Raw genomic sequence first — 19,806 nt, 5'->3', positions numbered from 1 at the left:
AGTCGCACTCCGGGGAGGGAGAGTGGATTTTCCTCTGTATCCCTTGTCTCCACAATGCTGCAATCCAAAAGGAGCTGTAATTATCATCCCTGTGATGAGGAGCAAGTGGCACAGAGGCTTTTCAAAACTGCATAACTGATTCCAAAGATCCAACATTACTCCCTTCCAACAGATAAAGAGCTTGCATTGAGTTCTCCAGCAACACAATATCTCTGCTCGCTCTGCAGCAGCAAGTACACAGTCAAAAGCACTACACCAGAAAATTGAATGCTGAGTCTCTTTAACTTGTAGAAGATATGCTCAGTTGTGCATGTTTAAGAGAAAAGCAAGGTCCAAAATAGCAGGGCAGATGTCAAATTAGTCTTACATATTGACTGGCACCACAACCTGCTCACTCTGCACATGTCTGATGTTCAGACAGGAAGCCTGCACTATTGACCTTCACAACATGATGATATGCACAGCCCACACCACAAGTAATTGGGAATAGATCACTGGACATTCTGCTTCTCAAACTGGCCCTTGTAACACAGAGATTACCAACACTACAGAGTACAGTTTTTTGACCCTGAGTTTCTACTGCCATAATTACTAAATTATCCACAGTTATAAAACTAATTTGCTTATCCTGATGACAAAGACCACTTTTTTTGTGAATCTAAGTTATCACCAGAATATGAGAGCCTTTGTTACTTATACCATGGGCTGCAGCTGATGGAAGGAATCAAGAGCAGTCAAAGGAGCCAGATGGAAGCAATTGATGGAGGTAGAGATGTCCATCTTTACTTTGCTTCCCTCAACCTCATACAGTATTACACGGATGAGATAAAAAGCACTGATTTTTTTAAGTGCTTAGTTATAGCAGAATCTAGATGCACATGCCAAATGAGGCCAGTAGTGAGATCCTAGTAAATTGACCCATTGCCTGTTTAATACAGTGGGAATGAGGCAATCATGGCTACAGACACATTTGCTGGTCATGGGAGGGTGGAAGATTTGGTTGGTTGGTTGTCAGTGAAGATAAAGGTGAGTTCAATGAGAGCTAAGGGAAAGGGGAAGAAGTTGGAGGAAGAGCAGCTTCATAGCTAGGTAAGCATATTCTTTTAAATTTGTTGTCTTAGTGACAGCTCTCATTAAGTAAAGTTGGTTAGTCTGCATGTAGACCATTAACCCTGAATGCAGCACTCCAAAAGTGAAATCAATTCAGGTCCTAAAACATACATTAGGATATTTTGGGTGCCTATTGGCTACTGGAGGCTAATGCCAGGTATTGGTCATCAAGGCATGATCCTAACTGGCATGAATGTATTTGCAATGCTGTTTAATGAGGGATGTGACCTTCTAACTTGGTTTTGTGCATGTGTGTACCTACAAAACAGGTGTAATATGATTTGAGTGTACAGCACAGTGGGGTGTTAAATGTGAGGACTTTATTGAGGTTAACTAAAGCTGCCTGCTTACCGGATCTGTGCCTCATGATGGAGGTCACATGACCAAGGCATACTCGGTCAGATATTTGTACCTAATCATACTTCAACCCCAACATCCCACTTTTGATTTTAAAAAAGTGAATGGCATCTATTGTCACGTGCATTTTTAGTTACCCAAGTTACCAACTGTACACACTATTGTTTTCATGCCTTAGCAGTTCGTCATTTCTATCTCAGAATTTGCGTTGCACACATAGCCTTTAAATCATGCTAGTCTGTTAATGGTTCCCATATGTATTGCTCATCTAGGTGTTTTTTTTGTTCAACGGTGTCGCTTGTGTGCCATTTGCAGTTGCAGTGAGAGTTATTGTTATTCTATTACTATTGGTAGAGAGGGTTGCTTTGTATCTCTGGATCTGCTGGCAGCTGTGTGTTCTGTGTACATGGTACATTCACCTTTTCCTGATCAACCACATGCAGCTGCGGAATAGCTAGTTTGGTGTTTGTGCTTTATGTGGTCTTTTGCTTCCACTGTGTACGATCAAGGTGACAATTGCTCCACCTGGGTCTTCTTTTGTTTAGGTCATTGAATGTTTGTACCAAGACTTGCTCTATAATACTCAACTCTGGCAATGGTTTAGCAATCTTGTCAAAATAATATTCAGTTTGCTGCCATTTCACCTTTTCATTCACATCAGCCACTACTTCTGGCTTCAGTGGCATGTTTTCTATTGGAAGTCTAGTTTATTGGTGCTGGGACATTAATAATTGCACATGCCTTTAGTAAGTGTTTGTGAGGATTACCTTGTATGTATCTGTTCAAGATTTGCTCAATTTCTTTATGATTCCTTTGGCAACTTTCGCTCCCACCTCATTTTTTCCATTTGACTGCCATAATGTGGAGATGATGTGTCGTGATGAATTTTCCAATTGTTTATGAACCGACTGAATTCTTCTTGTAAACTGAAAGTCGTTGTCACTCATAACAATGCCAGAAATGCCACAATGTTTGAAGTGCAATTTTACGCGTTTGAAAATCTTAGCAGTAGACATTGAGGGCAACTAGTCCTTAACCTTACTTTCAAGGGTTTCGTTTTTGGACCACCCTGTTGAGATACTTTGCACAGGTCTCTGTGGTTGTGATGTTGCACAACGTGTCAGTATCTATCTGACCAGATGGTCTCCTTCTGCAATCCTTATTCCAAAACTCACAAACCATGTCTCACCCATTGAATGAACCACGCTGTTATTTGATGTATAGAGTTCCATCAGAATCTTCAGCCACAATTTCTCCAACGGCTGTCTGTATCTGCATGTTGTGCTTCATTTTTGGTGTACACATTTGTGCAAAATGATGCAACCCTTTTTTTGCAATGAGAACACTAGTTTCCCCATACTGGATGTGCCTTCTTCTCTTTTTAATGATGTTTTTCACAGTTTTTACATCCTGCCTTTCGTTCTGTTATTGTCCTGCCCGACAATGTGCATGGCATTATCTGTCAATGCACTGCAAGGCCTGGTTTGTTCTGTTGTGAATATGTTCTATCTTTTGAGTTATAGTCTCAGAAATTCTGCACAGGTGAGTTGCCCTCTTGATTGTAAGCTTTGTCCTCTCAGTAGTTGTGCTTTCACTTTTGGATACCTTACTCGTCACGCAATCCTATCACAAATTAACTCATACTTGAATTGAAAAAATGTGTAGGTTTCTGCAAGCTGAGTTAATGATGTTATGCAATATCAATGGACTATTTTACTTTTGTTGGCATACTATTCATACATAACACTCACATTGGGCTTCAAGTGTATCTTCGAAGTTTTTAAAATTTTTGCCGTGTATTTCTTTTCTGCTCTTCAGGGAGACTAAGGGCTGAATATATTATGATGAAGTCTCTTCTCAACAGTCGTAAAATTGTAGTGACTTGTACTTGTTCTGGTTTGCTCAACAAATCCATTGCTATTGCTTAATTCTGCCATTGTTAATGGAAAAATTCCCAATACTTTTGCACAACCCCAGTAATTTAAACAAGAGTTTGTAGGGGGGAGAAAAAAACAGCCATTTTCTCTTAAGCAGTGTTTTCAATGTGATCCTCCTTTTATCTTTTTCAATCACAGCTCATAGCTCTGTAGCTGTGATTTTTATTCCAACTCTTGTAATTCCCCACTCTGATACCATGTTTCGAATATACAGCATAGCAATGTGTTCAACACAAGGACTTTAGTGACATGAAGATGTCTGCCACAGGGAGTGTTCCTTATGGTAGAGATCACGTGACTGGAGGAGACTGGATTGACCTTTGCAACCAAATACAGATACTGATTTTCTGGGTAAAATTATGATGACACTATCCCTTATTTGTGATAGAAATAAATGTGTCTAATTCAGAAACTTCACTGTATCTGAAAAAAAACAGATTGAAAATTTGAAGATCCCTGACAGAAAAGAACTGTGTTAACAACAGCTCTAGTATCTAATCTGTTTTCAAATAAACATTCAAATTGCACTAATGTTTCATCAGCACTTTGGGAATCCCTGAGAGGGATAGCTTTACACACATGCACTAATGAATAAAACAGAAATCTTTATGTGAACAATACTCTTGGGATGGTTTCATTGAACAGATTGGTTTGATACTTTGATCAAGGATGTTGATTCTCATTTGACAAGATTTTATCTATACAGCTGAAGATTGATTAGATTCCCTACAGTGTGGGAACAGGCCTTTCAGCCCAACAAGTCCACACTGATCCTCCGAAGATCAACCCACCCAGACCCGTTCCCCTACATTTAGCCCTGCACATAACACTATGGGCAATTTAGTAGCATGGCCAATTCACCTGACCTGCACATCTTTGGACTGTGGGTGGAAACCAGAGCACCCGGAGGAAACCCGCGCAGACACGGGGAGAATGTGCAAACTCCACACAAACAGTTGCCCGAGGCAGGAATTGAACCCGGATCCCTGGCGCTGTGAGACAGCAGTGCTAACCACTGAACCACCATGCTGCCCATAAAGATTAACCCATTCAGACGACAACTGTACAAAATGACCGTGGCAGCAATATTCAGTATTCAATATGCAGCTTCAACATTGTCCCTTCCCTGATCCTCTCATTAACAACATTTTTTACTTTGATTTTCAGCCTGCACATTGGTAACTGTTTATATTTAAGAGTTAAAAGTCTGTTTTGGGCGGAAGGGGTCATGATTCACAATCTGTTGCCCTTGTTCCTTTTGAAGCAGGCAATGTAAAACTTTATTGTGCCTTATTTGAACAATTTCACAATGAAGCCCAATGCATTTTTTAATTCATTTGTGGGATGTGGGGATCACTGGCGGCCAGCGTTTGTTGCCCGTCCCTAGTCGCCCTTGAGAAGGTGGTGCAGAGCTGCCTTCTTGAACTGCTGCAGTCCACCTGCTGTGGGTTGACCCACAATGCCAATAGGGAAGGAATTCCAGGATTTTGACCCAGCAACAATGAAGGAACAGCAATATATTTCCAAGTCAGGATGGTGAGTGACTTGGAGGGGAAATTGAAAGTGGTGGCTTTCCCATGTGTCCTTCTAGGTAGAAGTAGTCATGGGTTTGGAAGGTGCTATCTGAAGATCTTTGGTGAATCTCTGCAGTACATCTTGTAGATAGTATACACTGCTACTAGTACGGAATATCGGTGATGGAGAGAGTGAACTTTTATGGATATAGTGCCTATCAAGTGGGCTGCTTTGTCCTGGATGGGGTCAAGCTTCTTGAGTGTTTTTGAACTGCACCCATTCAGGCAAGTGGGGAATATTCCATCACATTCCTGACTTGTTCCTTGTTGATGATGGAGAGACTTGGGGAGCCAGGAGGTGAGTTACTCACCACAGTATTCCTAGCCTCTGACCTGTTCTTGCAGCTACTGTGTTTATACGGCGAGTTCTAGTTGAGTTTCTGGTCAATGGTAACCTGCAGAATGTTGATAGTAGGGGATTCAGTGATGGTAACACCATTGAGTGTCAAGAGTCAGTGATTAGGTTGTCTTTTATTGGTGATGGTCATTGCCTGACATTTGTGAGGCATAAATATAATTCCCTGTACTGCATCCTACACTGCTGACTCGGGATTGGAAATCAATCAATTTTAGGCTGTCATTGTCAGGCTTGAACACTTGCAGATTGGGTAAGACATGATAAATATAATGTATGTTTCTCTGCACTCTACCCTAGCATACTCCATTAACCCCAACATTCTCACACTAATATCCCGAAATGTGATTAGTTCATGTTCAAGTAGGCCCACTAGGTATTGGAATAATTTTGCCCAAAGTAATTTCAAAACGAACTTCAACAGTTAGCAGTCCCTTCTTCCTCACAATCTGTATTTAAATTTGAACCCATGTCCAATAGAGCAGGAGCAAGTTACTAGAGATGCTGGAATCCAGTTCAAAGGGGCAATATCTAACTCCACTATGCCAGACATCTTTCCATCTCGTACCAATGTTATATCAGACTTTGGACTCTTTCCTTTGGAAAGCTTGTCAAAGTTAGCAAGTTGGTTTTGAAAAGAATTACTGAGATGATATCATAAATGAAGGTATCAGTACTGAGAAGTGATGATAGGAAAGAGAGTTATTTTCAAAGAATAAAGGACAAATAAGATATACTTTTATTCAGGTCAAATAGGGACAAAAACATTTTCACTTATTACTGAGTTGGTAGCCTGTGAATTTCCACAATATCATTGAAAGATTTCTTGTGATCTGATGGAAGCCTTCAAAATATTAACAGGAAAATGTATGTTATATAAACTATTTCCACTGTTTGAGAATTCTAGAACGAGGGGCATAGTCTGAAAATTAGGGGCAGACAGTTCAGGAGAAATATTAGGAAGCATTGCTATTTGGAGCTGTCTTCCACAGACAGCAGTGGATGCTGGGTCAGTTGTTAATTTTAAATCTGATATAGATAATTTCTCGTTAAGCAAAGGTATTAGGGGATACAGGCCAAAGGCATGTATATGCAGATAGGTGAAAGATCAGTAATGATCTCATTGAATTGTGGAATGGATTTGAGGGGCTGATTGGCCTATTCCTATTCCTGGTCCAATGTGGGACATGGTGGTAGTGTTCTGCAGTGATCCCTCTTCAAAGTAGTTCAAAGAACTACACATACAGATTGCTTCCCTAGTGGTCCCTAGAGTTCTTAGCCTCCCACCCGCTAGTGACCTCCGACAACTTCTTCAGAACGAAGCTTGAACATATGCACCAACAAGTTCAGGAACAGCCTCTTCCCTGCTGTTATTAGGCTGATGAATGGACTCTCTAACTTCAGCTAATTCTGATCTTGTTAATGTTGATCTTGTCTAGCCTACATTCTGTGTGGTGTAAACTATATGCCTTACTCTGTCCAAGTGTTTTTTTCACCATATGATCTGTATGTCCTTGCTAACTATGATCTGCCTGTACTGCTTGCAAACAAAGCTTTTCACTGTACTTAGGTACACGTGACAATAAATCAAATCAAATTAAATCATTATTAGAAGTATATCCATAATACCTTTTAAAAGGAAAATACAAATAAGTTTGGAAGAGAGACATATGTGTGCATAAAGTTAGAATAGAGCAATGGGATTAAATGGACAATACAACAATACAAGCAGAGACCCAATAGGCCAAGTAGCTCTGTGGTGCCTAATTCAGTGATATTATTTGTTTTTGAGAAGTATGTGATTTCTCTCATTGTTCCTCTGGATAACAAGTTTATTCACTGACCTCAGGACCGACCATGGCCCACTCAGCAAAGTAACCAACTTGGATACACAGCTCTGACTGTTGACTGATCAGATCCCTGACCCGTCGATGTACAGATGCTCACCTGATGATCCATGATTCCTGGCTGGATTCACTGAACTGGCTGGACTGACTGTGGATCCACCTTAGACTGGAGTAAAATGGACCCGCTGACCTCAGAAGAGGACCTTTGACTGTGTCCAACCAATGTGGATGCAGAGCTTGACTGGACTGTACCAGGATCTCCTTACTGACAGCAGACCCTCTTGACTTGAGGTCTCGTCCCCTTTGACTTTGAGACATAGCCATTTGGTTGATGCACATGCACTGTGTTTACCACACAGCCTGTTAGCATATGCTACAGTTGTGAGGTTGAGATAGCAATGTGTTGTTCACTAAATGTCACCCCCTTTGATTGAAGACTTCTGACAAGTATGACAAACTACCTATCTTTGTATCTGCATTAAAGGCAAGGCAAGAAAGCAGTACTGTGAGCTTTTAAGGTCTGACTGAGGGGTAAAATACTGAAAGTCAAGGTGAAGCAAGTCAAGACAGGGATTCTGTCAGCATTGAGGAAGGACACGCATGTGGACTAAGAGAGAGAAAGAGCAGCCCTGAGGTGCAGTCTGGCTTAGCCCATGAACTCAGTGCCTGACCTTGTGTGTAAAGTGTCCTTGGAGCAGGATTGCAATGAAAGATGCCAGTGTTCTCCAAACTGCAGTACAGGTATCCTCCGCTTTTCGAACATTTGCTTTATGCCACTTCTGCTTTTAGGAAAATCTTACATTAATACCTGTTTAGCGAATCTAAAGAGGATTTTCGCTTTTATGAAAAACGGCAAAAATTTTACCCAAATAAATCATGCATATTCGCTTTATGCCATTTACGGCTTACAAAAGGTTTCCTGGAATGCTCTACTTCGGATAGCAGGGGATACCTGTATTAAAACAAAGAACCCAATGTAAGTGGCTCAAAAGTATGCCAAAATGATGAGTTGAGGCTGGTACATGTCAGATGCTAATTGGGTACATGTGGACATAGCCCATGAAGCATGCCCTGAGATGTTTGTGCTGGGTGTCCAAGTTGGAGGCCTAGGAGAGCAAGCAGTGAGCTGGAGTCACCAGGAACTTGTTCTGACCTTCATGTCACGGATTCATGGTGTCTAGTTCCTAACTTGCACATGGAAGAATGTCAAACTATGAGATTAGTTCAGAATGAGTTTGTTCATGAATGATGATCCATGCTCATCGGCCTCTTGCTGCTCAGTAGTGAGAATCTCATGCCTATGTCCAGGACTTGGTTGGAAAATTTGACATTTTTTGATCTTGATGTCACAAAGACCTCTGTTGACATCTCACCTGATTTTCCTGAATTTCTTGCTATCGCCCTCATTGTTCAAGGGTTGGGAAGATTCTGATAAAAAGCAGAGAGAGAGAGTTGAATGTTTTGTGAAGTTTGTAAGTCTATTACAGCATTCTCTACAAGATTCAACAAAATATCCTCCTGTTCTCATTGACCTATTGAATATTACATCTTCCCAATCAATCTATTATTGCCTCTTAAAACCTTTTAAACCCATTTGAAGACAGTAGAATGTCTTCCTTATAGCACTTTGGTGTTCCTTGGGAACCACCCCTTAGGTCTGATGTACATTTAATTCCATTAACTGTGTAGACCTGGGCCATGGGTCTTTTCAGGTCTGATTGATCTTTTGATTTATTGACAGTAAATTCCATGAAGACTTTGCTGGATTTGTTGCTGTAGTAAGATGAGGTGTTCACTCATCAACATGAACATGAACAAACTCTATTAAGAATGCATTAACATTTAGAATGTATTGTAAGAGAGGACATCATCTAGAACACTACAGCATAGGATCCAATACCATGACTTTACCTTTAAGCAAGTGGTCAGTAGTTATTTCTAGAGTAAAATTAGGAAAAACCATGCAATGCCAATCCCTGCTTCTCTTTTTCAGTAGCCCTTTAAACTCTTAGTATATAGTCACATATATTATTTAACTCTTTGCTTCCACTTCCCTACCGAGGGTCCATGCACTGTGACTGGTGTACCAACACTCATCACGGCATTGACAACTCGTTGCTGTGAATGAATCTTGTGGTCTGCACAGCCAAAGAAAAGATAGAGGGAATGCTGCACCCACTCAAACTCACTCCCTCACACACACAATAACCCACTCAGACTCACACCCTCACACACACACACAATAACACACATAGACTAAAACCCATAATACAAGATAACTCACTCAGATTCATACCCTCACACACAATATCCACTCAGACTGATACCCTCTCACACACAATAACTCACTCAGATTCACACAATCTCACACACACAGTAATCCACTCAGATTCACATAGTCTCTCACACACAATAACCTACTCAGACTCACACCCTCTCATATACAATAACCCACTCAGACTCTCACAGTCTCACACACAATAACCCACACAGATTCACACCCTCTCACACACAATAACCACTCAGACTGACACCCTCTCTCACACAATAATCCACTCAGACTCATAGTCACACACATAATAACCTACTCAGACTCACACCCTCTCATACACAATAACCTACTCAGACTCACACGCTCTCACGCATAATAACCCACCCAGACTCACACCCTCACACACACAATAACCCACATAGACTAACACCCTGTCATACAAGATAACCCACACAGATTCACACCCTCTCACACACAATAATCCACACAGACTCACACCCTCTCACACACAATAACCGACTCAGACTCACACTGTCTCACACACAATAACCCACTCAGACTCACACCCTCTCACACACAATAACCCACACAGACTCACACTCTCTCACATACAATAACCGACTCAGACTCACACAGACTCACACCCTCTCACACACAATAACCCACTCAGACTCACACAGTCACACACAATAACCCACTCAGACTCACACAGACTCACACAGTCTCACACACAATAACCCACACAGACTCATACAGTCTCACACACAATAACCCACACAGACTGACACAGTCTCACACACAATAACCCACTCAGACTCACACAGTCACACACACAATAACCCACACAGACTCACACTCTCTCACATACAATAACCGACTCAGACTCACACAGACTCACACAGTCTCACACACAATAACCCACTCAGACTCACACAGACTCACACAGTCTCACACACAATAACCCACACAGACTCATACAGTCTCACACACAATAACCCACTCAGACTCACACAGTCACACACACAATAACCCACACAGACTCACACCCTCTCACACACAATAACTCACCCAGACTCACACAGTCTCACACACAATAACCGACTCAGACTCACACCCTCTCACACACAATAACCACTCAGACTGACACTCTCTCACACACAATAATTCACTCAGACTCATAGTCACACACATAATAACCTACTCAGACTCACACCCTCTTATACACAATAACCTACTCAGACTCACACCCTCTCACACACAATAACACTCTCAGATTCACACGCTCTCACACATAATAACCCACCCAGACTCACACCCTCACACACAATAACCCACATAGACTAACACCCTGTCATACAAGATAACCCACTCAGAGTCACACCCTCTCACACACAATAACCGACTCAGACTCACACTGTCTCACACACAATAACCCACTCAGACTCACACCCTCTCACACACAATAATCCACACAGACTCACACTCTCTCACATACAATAACCGACTCAGACTCACACAGACTCACACCCTCTCACACACAATAACCCACTCAGACTCACACAGTCTCACACACAATAACCCACACAGACTGACACAGTCTCACACACAATAACCCACTCAGACTCACACAGTCACACACACAATAACCCACACAGACTCACACCCTCTCACACACAATAACCCACCCAGACTCACACAGTCTCACACACAATAACCGACTCAGACTCACACTCTCTCACACACAATAACCCACCCAGACTCACACAGTCACACACACAATAACCCACCCAGACTCACACCCTCTCACACACAATAACCCACCCAGACTCACACAGTCTCACACACAATAACCGACTCAGACTCACACAATCTCACACACAATAACCCACACAGACTCACACCCTCTCACATACAATAACCCACCCAGACTCACACACACATTGATAAGAGAGCGACATTGTTAGGAAGGAAATGGACCAGAATCAATGAGAAGTTTCTATGTAGTACTGTGGTCTACAGGCTGGATGGCAGTTGAGTTATTTCTCCATGTAATTCTGAGCCTTTTTTTCAAAAAGATCATCATCTTCCTATGTGAACTCCATGATAAGTACATACATGACTAGGACAGGTTTTGAGGGATATGGGCAAAAGTGAGGACTGCAGATGCTGGAAATCAGAGTCTAGATTAGAGTTGTGCTGGAAAAGCACAGCAGGTCAGGCAGCATCCGAGGAGCAGGAAAATTGACGTTTCGGGCAAAAGTCCTTCAGGGATTATGTTCAGCATGGAGTGGTTGGACGGAAGGCACTATTTCTGTGCTATATGATTCTATGACTATGACTCTACTAAGAAAGGCTTACTTCTCCATGATAGTCTTCTGTGAATTTAAATAAAGATTTTTCTTTCCTCATTTCAATAGTATCTTTTACAAATGTAATATCATCACTCATTAATTGCATCAGCAAATTTCACTCAGCTAATTGTTCACAGTGATCTTGGATATCTGAATACTTCTATGAAAAAGAGGTATTTTTCTCCATCAATGTATCTTGACAGTGTGAAATGTAAAAGAACATTGACCATCTCTGGAACTTATTTATGGATATCTTCTGTAAACTATCCTTTTTCAGTCTCAAAGGTTTGCTTGTGCTGTGTGACTGATAATAGCTGGGCTAGTAGGTCCATATTTGCATTCAGCTAGTGAAACTGAAATTCATGTTTAACTTTGGTCTGTTTGAACTTCTTTTGATGCTTGACTCTAAACTTCTCCAAGCTAGTCTGCATCCTTATAAAGTTCTCTAATTTGGTGCTTTCTCTTTGTGAAAGTGATCTTGAATACTTTCACAGCTTGCTGATGAGTGACAATTACACATTTCGACTGGCTGTTTTGTAGGTTACAAGTCTCTGATTGTTCATCGTGCTTGAAGCTCTTCTTGAGCTGCTAGCCCTTTAAGGGTTCAGGAATCCAAACTTTGAGGCTGTTCACCACACCCAAAGGTGCAAGATGCAGTTTTGGAAAGAAGGGAGAAAGTGGTATAAGAGTATGCCCAATGAGCAAGCTGACAGTCATTGTAAGGCAGGAGTGGGTACTGCAGATGCTGGAGATTAGAGTCAAGGTTAGAGTGGTGCTGGAAAAGCACAGCAGGTCAGGCAGCATCCAAGGAGTAGGAAAAATCAACATTTCGGACAAAAACCCTTCATCAGGAATTCATGGGTGCTGCCTGACCTGCTGTGCTTTCCCAGCATCACTCTAATCTTGACAGTCATCCTAAGTTGAACGAGGTCAACGCACATGAATTCAGGATTTTTCCATAAACATGAGTTCATGGCAACGTATAATGTCATTGCACCCAGACTAGATTATGTGATGCTGTCAAGAGTAATGGTCAAGTCCTGAAGAGAATTTAGTGATGCAGGTGTCATGCCAGATATGAAGTGCACATCTACAACAAATGTTATACATTCATCTATGAAGACAGATAGCATTCTGTAGGGTGAAGTGATACAATCAAGTCATGATAACTGTATAAGGATGAGATCTAGTCAAGATCTGTATGCCCATCAAGGAGTTATCTGAATGTATAGAGACAATGGGCTGAATCTTATAAGGGCCTGAACAAAATAGTGAGATTTGTAGCAGAACTGCTCAAGATGTTCAACAAGGCTTAATTCGATGTCAGCACCAAGTCACTGCGTCACGTACATCTGCTAAGTGGCACAGTACGTCTCTCACTAGGCAGCAGTGAGTTGCCAATTAAAGAGCATTATAACTTGTTAAATGCCTTATTAATGCCACAACTCACCTAATTAATATTGTTTCCTATCTTACCAAATACGTCAAACAAAGAATTCTCAACAGGTACCTGGTGACTTCAGCTCACCTGGCAGCAAACAGCTTCCAAGCTGCTCAGCACCAATCAGCATCTCAGGACCAATCCATGGGCACTAGACACATTCCATGGCCACTGGCATCAGATATTGGCCAAGCCCTCATGATCCTCATGTCTCCCCTCTGATCCATTTGCAGGATACTTAAGAAGTACTGTATAGAGTTGCAATGCCAGGTGCACCAGCAGTTAGCATTGAAAAGGCTGCAGCAAGGACACTTTGAACACAGGGACTGGCACTCAGCTCACAGATTGGGCCAGGCTGCATCTCAGGAATGTTCGCTCACTCTTTTAACACGTTACTCCATTAATGCCTTGCCTTGTCATGCCAATTAATGAAGTCACACATCCAGGTGGCTGCTTGTGTTTACAAGGGCCAGGTGTATCCAGGCTCTTCTTGCTGGTGGCAAGTGAACCCTCCCCTTGGTTTGAACATCTAAGATTTGTAGGCTTGCCAAAGGCATACAGGCTTGAGGGCTTGGCCATTTCTGGACTGTCCCAAGAGAAGATGGTGAAGAGCCTTTGTGTGTGTCCAGCTGGGTGCCTCATGGCATTGCCTTGTCTCCTTGTGAGGAAGGGGCAGTGAGAGTGTATGCAGGGTTCCCATCACCCTGTCAACATGATTCTGGTCCTGAGAGCAAGTGGCTTGGGTGGAGGGGTGTGTGCCTTTCCCTTGCAGTTTCTGGATCAGTCTCTCTAAGGCAGCTGCCAGACTGCCCAAGGAGGCAGACAGACAGTTGCATGTCTTACTGCACCGCTGCAGCCTCTGTGCAATGTGTCCCACATACCAGGCTGCTGCTCCTATTCCTCCCTGTGCACGTGGATAAAGTCCCTGCTTGTTGACACAGCAAGATCCTCTCCTGCCTCGGCTGAGCACATTCTGGCAGACCTGGAGTGTTTCTTCCTCCATCAGATGCCGGGTCATCGCAGTGAGATGCTTGTCAGCTTGTGTTCCCAAACCTTCCAACACTGACCACCCCACCCAAGGTGTCAGTAGCTGAGCTGGTGATGGGTGCAAGAGGCAACCTTGTCAATGCTTTCTCTGAGGCTTCCATACACTCAGCTTTAGAAATCATGGAGGTGGCGTCTGGTGGAGTAAAGGTCATGGACATCCCACTGCAAGCCACAAGGGACAGAATGCATTGTAGGCAGTTATGAGAAGGGGAGTGTAATGAATGGCACTGACAGTGGGGTTAATGTGAGAGTGGCAGTAGAATGAAGACTGTTATTGTTGACCTCCCTGCAGGATTGGTTCCAGTCTGCTGCAAGGGGCATGATTCTCTCTTTATCGTGGATGAGGGTCTTTTATTGGTCACCTGCCATCAATGTTGGGCCCTTTCTGCCCTACTGTGGACTGCCTATCCTGGAATGAGAGAACAGGAGGGATTGAGTGAGTTGAGAGTGGGTGGTATGGCTGTTAGTGCAAATGGAGGAAATGATATGAGGTGTTCAGAGCAGGTGAGTAGGAACCTGAGTGGATATTTAGTCACGTGGAAGCTGTACATCCAGCAGGCTGACCTCATTATCCATTTCAGAGAAAAGGTTGGTTTATGGGATCCATTTCAGATCAGTATGGCCTGTACCTTTTAGGGCATGACAAGTTAAATGACATGACAGTATGTGATGCTCTTGTATAAAAGTATCTGCCTCACCTTCATTCAAACTCTGTGTAACGGAGTCAGTGTGGTAACATTCAACTATGCAGTAACATCAGTAAGAACAGAAGCCGGACTGTATGTGCATGAACCTGATATGCCCTGTAAATACTTCGCACAATTCATAAAATTCAAGGTATTTGTCTCAACAAGAATGTGAACCTGTGTGTTATATAGTATGTAGATCAACAAATAACTGTAATTTTTCATGCTGCAGCAGCTCAGACATGGTTTCCTTCTTGACTTTCAACAAATCTGACTGGAAATCCAAAAACCCTGGGGCATTGTAAAAAGAGGAGGTGGGGGAGAGGGGGAGAGGTCCAGTAAATCAGGTCTCCATCTTCTTTTCTGCTGTAGTTGCCCAGGAGCCAACATCAGGTAAATCTACCCTTTAGGACTTCAGTTTTTGATGGTTGAAGTTTTGAAGATACTAAGCACAAGGATGTCCCATGCAAATGTACGCAATGCTGAAAGGTTCATAAATCAAGAAAAGCAGCTTTGAATTTACCATCACTAATGATATGTCACCATAAGATATTTTAAAGGGTATAGGAAGCTAATTATCTCACCCCCGACTACCAAAGCCTATTCGCCATCTACAAGGTAGAGTCAGGAGTTTGATGGAATACTCCCAACTTGAACGGATAAGTGCCGCTCCAACAACACTCAAAAAACTTCACACCATCAGGATAAAGCAGACTGCTTGACTGGCACCACACTCACAAACATTCACTCCATTCATGATCAATATTTAGTAGCAGTATGTGCACCATTTTATAAAATTCACCAGAGCTCCTTGATTAGTAACGTCTAAACACCATGACCAACACTGTTTAGAAAGACTAAGGAAACAGATACATAGGAACACCACCATCTGAAAATTACCCTTCAAGCCACTCATTATCCAGGCTTCAGTGTCACTAGGTTAAAATTCTGATGTCCGTTCCTAACAGTGTTGTGGTCTATCTAAAGCACATGGCCTGCAGCAGATACTGTGAGACCTGCTGAGTTTCCATAGCAATTTCTGTTTTTGTGTCTGAAATTATTGAACTTGATATTGAGTCCTGAAGACTGCAGGGTCGCCAAATGGAAAATGAGATGCTGTTCTTCCAGGTTGAGCTGAGTTGAGCCTCACTGGGGCCTGAGACATAAATGTTGGCCAGGGGACATGGTGGTGTCTTGAAGTGGCAGACAACAGGAAGCACAGGGTAATTTTTGCCAACAGAACTTATCGGTGTTCCGCAAAATGGCTGTCAAGTCTGCATTTCATATCCCCAGTGTAGAACAGACCACATTGTGAGCAGCACATACAATGGTCCCCAGACTGAATGAAGTGTAGGCAAATTGCTGCTTCACTTGGAAGATGTGTCTGCAGCCTTAGGTAATGAGAAGTGGGGAGGTAAAAAGGAAAGTGCTGCACCTTCTGCATGGGATTGCATGGAAGATGCCATGGAGGTATTGAGAGAGGAGGAGGAGTGGGCCAGAGTGTCCTGGAAGGAATGTTTGTAGCAAAATGCTGACAGGGGTGAGGAGGTGGGGCGGGGGGGAGGGGGGGGGTACATGGGGAGTGATGTGTGTCTGGTGATAACATCCTGCTGGAGGTGACAGAGCAAATTTCATTGTACTGCAGCAAAGATCCATTCAATCTAACAGATCTGAGCCAAACTTCATCTTCCATGTGAACTTCCTCTTACTTGTATTCACATAACCTTATCAACATATTCTTCTACTATATTCTCACTCGTGTTTATCCTACAACCCCTTAAATATATCTATGCCAATCACTTGAACATTTCCACTTTGGGTAAGGAAGTTTTCCTAACTTCTCTACTGAATTTATTACTTATCTTATATTTATAACCCTCACCAAATTCTGGTTTCCATAACACATTATGACTAAGAAGAAAATTCAGTTGGAACTATTTTGACATTAACCTTAATAAACTATGCAATTTCTTATTAGATGCATTACTGAAGCTGGATAGTACGTATTGGCTTAAAAGGCAAATAAGATTTATTTCTGATTACACAAGAGATTGATTATGGATTGAGAGGTAGACTGATGTGGTTATAAATAGTCAAAAGATACATTGTGGCTTGTAGCCATTTTGTTTAAAAAATGGATTGTGGAAAATTGGTGTTTTAAATAACTTTTCCATGATATTAGTTCATCGGTCTATCTCTGTGAGATTCTGCTCCTGTTTAATGCAAGCTCTATATTGCCAATAGGAGGCATTATTCTCATTTTGTATAAATTTTTCAAGTTCATTTGAAAAATGAATCATGGTAGAAAAAATTGGCACAGGTATAAAGTATGCTGTTTGACTTCAATTGGCACAAAATTCACCCAGCAATCCATACACAGGCATGTGGCAGAAGATGAACTCATTTTCTGTTTTCTAATTTTGAGCACAAAGCTTTGCAATCTGTTAACTAAGATGATTTCGTAAGCCCTGGTCAATGTTAATATTCGCTTACCAATATCTCCTTTTACAATGATCGAATATAATATTTGGATAGTTAATTGATATTTGAATAAAACAACGGCTACCATTCAAATGCAGTCACATAGCAGTTCTTTAGAATGCACCATCTTGAAAGAAAATGAATTTTATTGACAGTTTGCAGCCAATTTTAGAATGGTCTGAAAAACAAGATTAAATTATATTTTTCAGCAATGAAGTGTTCTTGAATGTTGCTGAAAGATAGCTTTTTCTTCTGATTTCACTAAGATATCTGAAGCATCATTCTGTATTTAAACATTGAGGCTATTTTCCTGAGGCTAATGTGCCATTTACAGATCCTTCCATGTGATTTTGAATTACTGAAAGGTGAGATTTAGTCTGTCATCAATTTCTCCTAGGCCGCTTGAACATCCGACAGGCCTGCTCCTTTGATGGCATGTTCCTGAAAATCTCTTTTTGTTCTTTATCTATTTGAACTGACAGTGATCAGCGCCATAACAGGACAGGCATCTCTTGAGAAATCACCTTCCTCCCTGTCTATTGACAGATTCCTCTGTTCTGAATCAAACAGACCTTGTCCCGTCACTTGAATCAAGGCTGGGGAGTAGCCTCCAATTAGACCTTGGGAGCCTTGTAAAATCTGCAACCACTTTTAAGTGTCTGTTCAGATTAGTCGAGGTGAGAACAAGCCCGTCACCCTTTACTTATAGCTCCCTGTCTCAATTTTATCATTGCCTCTACAGGTGCGAGAAGTGCGATCGGAGCTTCACACAAGCCACGCAGCTGAGTCGGCACCAGCGGATGCCCAATGAGTGCAAGCCAATAACAGAGAGCACAGAATCAATTGAAGTGGATTAACTGATTGACTGGCTGGAATTAAACTGCAAGGAAAGTCATGATTAAATGTCATGGACACTTAAGCAAAACCAAAGATTTCCTCTGAGCAACTTTCAATCAGTCCCAGAAAACCAAAAGCAGTAATAAAATAAGTAAGATGTTTAAAGATATTGATCTTGGCATGGGGAGAGAGAAAAACCGACCAGAAAAAAAAGATTATTTATTTATGATTAGAGATACGACTCATTTCAGTGGACAAAGTCAAAAAATGGGAGACTTGCATAGATTCTTAAGCCCAGAATTTCTAAGAACCTTTTAACTGTTATTTAATACCAAAGCTAGAAAGAAATATTAATTAGTGGATTCAGCAATCCACAGTTGTGACTGAGAATGCACATTGTTTTATTGCACCTTTTTAAGCATGACTTGAGGGACATGGCTCCTTTCTCCTTTTTTTTCCAATGGTAATGTCTACATAGTAATATGAAAAGCAAAACTTTGCATTTTGAATTAAAGAGTCCCAGATTCATTGTAAAATACAAACAGAGATCTGTTCAGTATATTTTCCTTGTCCAATTAGGGCTTTCTGCATTGTTCAGTACTCTACACCTTTCAAAAATAAAACAGTCTTCCTATTTTACTGATCAGACATTCAAAGTGTAAAACTGCATCAAAGCAACATTTAATGAAAATGTATTGCTGTAGGACAGCTGCCAACCTGTCTGCCAGCAGAGCCACTATATCAGAGGCACGTATGTAAGTTGGAACAAACATTTGGCCATAAATTGTCTGACAGAATAATAATTCAGCCTGTGTTTGCCTTATGGGTGAAATGCTTTTTTTGATTACATTATCCTGCTTGATTAATTCTTCTAAACACATCTATTACTTTTGAGCACCAAAATTAATGTAAAACTAATGAAAACATGTTTAACATTTGTTAAATTACCAATTCGGTACCAGAACACCTAAAATGCAGAGTAAAGACAACACTGAGCTCATAGCATCTAACACGTTCCAAGCAAAAGGATCTGTCTACACTTTCATGTTGTGTGACCTCCATTACAATGGTGAAATCAACCTAAAGTGAATGAAGTTTGGTCAATGATGTGACTGATGTGAGTCTGCTCCCAGTACTGAGGTCAATACTTGTGTGTTTGGAAAAAGGGAGCCACGCACACTGATCATTCTGGTATATCTGTAACTCGAAGAATGCATAATACACTTGACGTGAGAGAAGTTTCATGATTCTAGTCACTTCATTCAAATGGCATTGGTGTTTTTGTCCTTCTCTTACAGCACAAATGCACCTTTGGAAAAAATGTCTACCTATTGAATAACATACTCAGAATGTTTACATGTTTAAAAGTCATCTTCTGCACGGAACAAATATTGTTTATTAATTGCATCACTCCCCATTTTATTCACACACATGTTTTCATTGATTTTATTACTATAATAAGCCACAGAGAAAAATACATCAAAATGCTTAGCTAGCTACAGATGATAAAA

At 41.5% G+C, this 19,806-nt stretch overlaps 1 protein-coding gene across 1 annotated transcript in view; it reads left to right on the top strand.

Annotated features, from left to right (window-relative positions):
* The window catches only part of prdm6 (PR domain containing 6), a 231,646-nt gene extending 212,123 nt beyond the window's left edge, over positions 1–19,523 (top strand). Inside the window, exon 8 of the mRNA XM_043721601.2 lies at positions 18,201–19,523. Coding sequence (XP_043577536.1) covers positions 18,201–18,315 — 115 coding nt within the window. The 3' untranslated portion in view covers positions 18,316–19,523. The remainder of the gene's footprint in view (positions 1–18,200) is intronic.
* The last annotated feature ends 283 nt before the right edge of the window (positions 19,524–19,806 follow it).

The sequence above is a fragment of the Chiloscyllium plagiosum genome, unplaced genomic scaffold (assembly GCF_037043375.1).
Source record: "Chiloscyllium plagiosum isolate Xiang-an unplaced genomic scaffold, Cpla_swu_hap1 HiC_scaffold_2, whole genome shotgun sequence".
NCBI classification, from domain to species: Eukaryota; Metazoa; Chordata; class Chondrichthyes; order Orectolobiformes; family Hemiscylliidae; genus Chiloscyllium; species Chiloscyllium plagiosum.
Note: the sequence above shows the minus strand (reverse complement) of the source record. Positions and strands in the feature narration are given on the sequence as shown.